Raw genomic sequence first — 4,835 nt, 5'->3', positions numbered from 1 at the left:
CATTTTTTATTTTATTTTATTTTTTTTTTGCAACGATTGTAGCCAGATCTTGTGCTTATGAAGCTGCGTCTTTCCACAGATTCCGTCTCTGTCATTGGCTCTGGAGATGCAACCACATGCCACTTGGTAGTACTGCGGCACACAGGTAAAATGACTCATCTGAACTGTCTTTTGAAAGTGTTGTGTAACATCAGGTTTATTTTTAGTTTTCGGACATGATTCCTTTAAGGGAGTGGGGCGACTTGTTTGGCTCACTGTGATGGGTCAAGTACTTGGACAGAAGTTCCTCTCTTAGTCAATGCTGTCACATCGTTAAGTCACCATGCAAAAGAGGGCAGGTAAGCTTTCTTTTTTTATTGGCTTTTGAATATCATATAAGTTTGCCATTCTTAATACAAGTTGTGATACCACTCAGAAGTGTTAAAATAATCTTCATTTATTCAGGTTAGAGCTTCATCTTGTTGGGGGTTTTGTTGATGATGCCTACACATCTCACAAACTCAGCCTTAATATATTGGGTATGCAGCCTGTTTGTGCCAAGTCATTATTTAGCTACAGCATTTTTTTTTTTAATGGAGAATGATTAAATATCTGTCTGTCCGTGCTGTGAGAAGCGGCCTTTCAGAAACAGAAGGAAGAAATTCACTTAGAGACATGCTGTATTACTGGTATGTCTACGCCATGCCTGTTTCACATGCACCGCTTTCCTTTTTTGTCACCACTGTCCTTGATTCCTCATCACAGTGAAACCCATTGACTATTGCTGTCTCATTTTGTAGATATGAATGACATTGTCACAGATGGGATTCACAGACCAGTTGTGTATGGGATAGGTACTGCAAGATATGCACCAATTCAACTGACCACAGTCTATACATAATGCATAATGACACAGCATGATTAAGTATATTTATATATACTGATTAATATATATTGATTAAATGGAGTGCATCTCTACTCAATAGGAGTGAATATTAAAACGGGTGAGGTGTTCCCCGCATCGTTTCCATACAGAGGGCCTGCAGAGGATGTGCGGTCTGCACGTACCTTTACTGGTGGGCAGGTACAAGAATGTTGGCCCATGTTGAATAGCATTAGTTTCTGACTTTCATCTCCTCTTGAATATGACTGTATAGAATGGAGCAGTACGGTTCTGCCTTAGCATTCCGTAACCTGCAATGACTGACTAATAGTGGCCATTGTCATTATTTTGGTCTCTAATCCACAGGTGGAAACTGAATACGGTGCCATGGTTGTCCCATGACTAGCCTAGAGTTTATTAACAGAGCGCATGATGTGTTCCAGTTTTCTGGTTTAAGTCTTTGTTCTTGCCATTGGTCAAAATGTTTTGTTATTACTGTTTTTGTTTATTTTTTACAGATGACAGAAGTCTATGACTCCAGTAAAGAACAGGTGAGGGTCAGCCCATGCAGGTGGGCACCCAACAGGGACATTGCCTTCTGGTTGGCTGCAGATGATGACACCATCTTACAGGTAACTGAAGTCCATTCATGCAATCACAGAATAACACAGTATGTGTCTATCTTCTTTTACTAAACTGATTTTGCTTCATCTGGCATTTCTGATAACAGACAGTGTCTTGTTTATTTTTAATCTGACCATTATTGACACATGCCCTTGGCCCATCTTGCCAGTACCTGTCCACCTCTCCTTATGCTGAGCCGCCTCACTTTGTCAATCAAATCAAGTCCACCATCCGGTTCCTCCTGGACCACCCAAATGCAGACATGCTGTTCCCTGGAGGCCAGCCCCTACTCTTCCACCGGACAGAGCAAGGAGAGTGGGAGAGAGTCTCCCTTCCGTAGTCCACCTGCTGGACAGCTGCAGCCCACACCCTGCCTTTAACCCTGAACATCACTGTGACCCAGGCAAAGGCCTTTGAAAGAATCCTCTGCTCTTAGTAGAAGTGGCTCTTTTACACTGATCTGAGACCAATTTTTTGCGCTTCGTTGTGAAATACTGAGGAAGAATTGAGGGCTTTGGTAGAAGTGTTGGATCTAGCTATATATAAGAGAGACATTTCTTTTGGAGTGGAAATATATTATGTCAATTATGAATGTCTATATTGTACAGACTGTATAGGTTGGTGAAGAAAAAGGCTGGTCCTCCATTCTGTAATTTTGGATTTTTTTTATGTGTTGTACTGATTGTTACTTTTTATGTATGTATGTATAATTTCAGTGGTTATATAATGTTTTGAAGTAAATTCATGAGCCTTAGCAGTGTATCATAAATATGGCATGGTCTATTTGTGTAAAGAGTATTCTTTCTGCGTTGTATTAGAAATAAATCCTGAAGTCCATTATACGTTGGAGACTGTAATTTTAGTTTCAGGTGAAGTACAGTAATGGCATTTATTTTAAGGTACAATTTATATGGAATCTCCTCTCCACCTTTGAAGTGCAAATTTTGCCTGTTCTACATGGTGATGTCATTCAAGATTTCAACTGCAAAGTCAAGGACCAGCATGAGAAAAAAAGACTGGTACAAGTGTACCAGCAGGGGTTGGGCAAGATTATGAGGTTGTATGTTGCAATTCAGAGTAATTCCGACCCTTTAGGACCAGGAGGAAAAATAAGACGGCAGCCTAAATGTTTCCGTGCTTGCCACAGCGGAAGGTAAGGGAAAACCATTTTAGACACTGAGGGTGATGTAACCCATCCAGGGAACCTCAGCAAAGTGAGTGCAGTTATCCCTTTTTCCATGGAATTTTACATGCACGACATAAAAGTTTAGTTTGGAGTAGGAATGCTGTGGTGTGATGTGTCAGGATAATTTTCAGATAATACGGAGGCTCTCCTGCACTGCGCAATTTGTTCCGTCTGCCTGCGATCACAGTGAAGGTTTGGGGAATTCTCGGGGGGTTTTAGGCGGGTCAGGATTTTCTTATACATTTTTAATGTCATCCATTTTATTGGGCTGTTTGTACAGGATTTGTTTTATGTTAAAGAATGTTAAATACAGCACTTAAAATAAACTTATCCATTACATAGCTTTGTATTACTCTGAAACATGAGTTATCTTAAAACACAAATTTTCATGAAAGTGTAACGTTATAAGTTACCTTTATTTGGTATAATTATTTGCTTAATGATAACAGCCCAACTACAGTTTCACTGAAATTACTACTGATATATTATTAAATGCACAAATTAAAAAACGATTTATGAAACTTCATTAACATTGCGATATCTACTTTTGCAAATAAACTCTTCATTTGTACGTTCCATTATATAGGCAGGCTGTGTTGCATTCTTGTTACCGTTTCAGAGCAAAGGCTTGAACTGGGTTAAAACAAGTTGGAACAGGACAGAAGAACGCAGACAGGGGGAGAAGAAAGAATTCTCTAGATCATGTCGTTTTTCAGTATACGTAGACATTGCCCTCCAGAGGACAGTTCACCAGGATTTGAAAAAATGCAGGCAGTAAAAGACAAGCTGAGACATAGACTCGAGAGTCTGAATGCCATCCGGCCTAATTGTGAGTATAATTCCACAACACAAATGTTCAGTGGGTTACCTGTTGAACTAATATAATTGGCAATGACCCAGTGGTTGGAGAACTTAGTAATGAACCAAGAAGCTGTGGGTACATCCCCAGCTCATAGCATGTTGGGGTTGGTCTTGTGATCTGAAACAAGCCCATTATCCTTAAGCTGTTAGATGCTACATATTAGTTGTTGTGGCCTAATGTTCTGTTTTGCTGTGTTCTGTTTGTTTTTTAACAGTTCTAAAAAGAAAGAATGATCCCAGAGCTGTGAAGAACTCTGATACTCTCAACTCTAGCTGGGAAATGTCCTAATCATCATCTCTAAAAGGCTCAGACACAGAAGGTCATTTCACTGGTTGGAAAAACAGATGTTCTTGAAATGTATGGAAAAAGCAAAAATACAAAGTACCTTCTGACAGGATTATTTGTCTGAATAGGTTCTGTTAAATAAGGACTTTGTTTAAATAATTTTGTACCCCAGTATACTACAAAAGCTATTTCACAAATCCACAGTTTGAAAAGGTGATGTGGCCAGTTATGTAAACATTTATAAAGTGCACTGCAACGAAAAGATACATGTAGCTAATGATGTAGCCAGTGAGCTGTTTCCAGTACATATGAAGTCAATTTTGTTTTTGAAAATAGTTTACCCACAGTGTGCTGTGGTCCACAAGAGAACAATTGGCCATGCGTTTACTGGGTGGAGAGGATTATCTGGTCTCTTTTTTACTGCTGCATTAGAGACACTCAGGTTACTATGATTCATTAAGATACTGGTGGAGAAGATATCAAGGATTATGCTACCTTTGGTGTCACATGATTGAGTGGAAAATGATCCATAAGCTGTGTTTATACACTCCCTTTGACTATAGTTGGCTCTCATGTCAACATCTCAATTGTAAAGTACTTCAATACCTATTGTGGCTTTGAACTACTTAGATTTTCAGGCCATTTACATAAAAGCAGAATCTAAAGTCAGCCATTGTATTATTTAATTTCACACAACCCTCCTACTTTTATGCTTGTATAAACAAACTGAATCTTTTTCTCTTTTTTGTTTTGCTTGTTGTCTTTTTTAATAAGATGTCCAACACAGGACTTCTAACATACAAGATTTTTATGGTTCCACCATTCCTGTCCTCAGATTTTTTTCCTATAAACTTTGTTGTACACCAGCCATGCTGTATTGTATACTGCCAATGCAGTGCAGTCACAACAGCACTAAATAATCCCTTTCATTACAAATATTCTTGAGTAAGTGTACTGGTCGTGATATCAGTTCAGAAAATGAATTATCAATCAAAATAAAATAATATTCATCCCTA

The 4,835-nt window shown here is 38.8% G+C and overlaps 1 protein-coding gene across 4 annotated transcripts in view; it reads left to right on the top strand.

Annotated features, from left to right (window-relative positions):
- The window catches only part of ntan1 (N-terminal asparagine amidase), a 5,366-nt gene extending 531 nt beyond the window's left edge, over window positions 1-4,835 (top strand). Inside the window, exons 3-12 of one of the 4 annotated variants that reach the window (XM_027020802.2) lie at window positions 80-145; window positions 230-338; window positions 445-518; window positions 615-668; window positions 780-833; window positions 966-1,063; window positions 1,381-1,494; window positions 1,656-2,700; window positions 3,292-3,501; window positions 3,749-4,835. In XM_027020802.2, the coding sequence (XP_026876603.1) occupies window positions 80-145; window positions 230-338; window positions 445-518; window positions 615-668; window positions 780-833; window positions 966-1,063; window positions 1,381-1,494; window positions 1,656-1,826 (740 nt within the window). In that variant the 3' untranslated portion in view covers window positions 1,827-2,700; window positions 3,292-3,501; window positions 3,749-4,835. Of the gene's footprint in view, window positions 1-79; window positions 146-229; window positions 339-444; window positions 519-614; window positions 669-779; window positions 834-965; window positions 1,064-1,380; window positions 1,495-1,655; window positions 2,896-3,291; window positions 3,502-3,748 lie in introns of all 4 variants that reach the window. The other 3 variants (XM_035524891.1, XM_035524896.1, XM_027020803.2) reach the window with 3 other exon arrangements.

The sequence above is a fragment of the Electrophorus electricus genome, chromosome 1, assembly GCF_013358815.1.
Source record: "Electrophorus electricus isolate fEleEle1 chromosome 1, fEleEle1.pri, whole genome shotgun sequence".
NCBI lineage: Eukaryota > Metazoa > Chordata > Actinopteri > Gymnotiformes > Gymnotidae > Electrophorus > Electrophorus electricus.
Note: the sequence above shows the minus strand (reverse complement) of the source record. Positions and strands in the feature narration are given on the sequence as shown.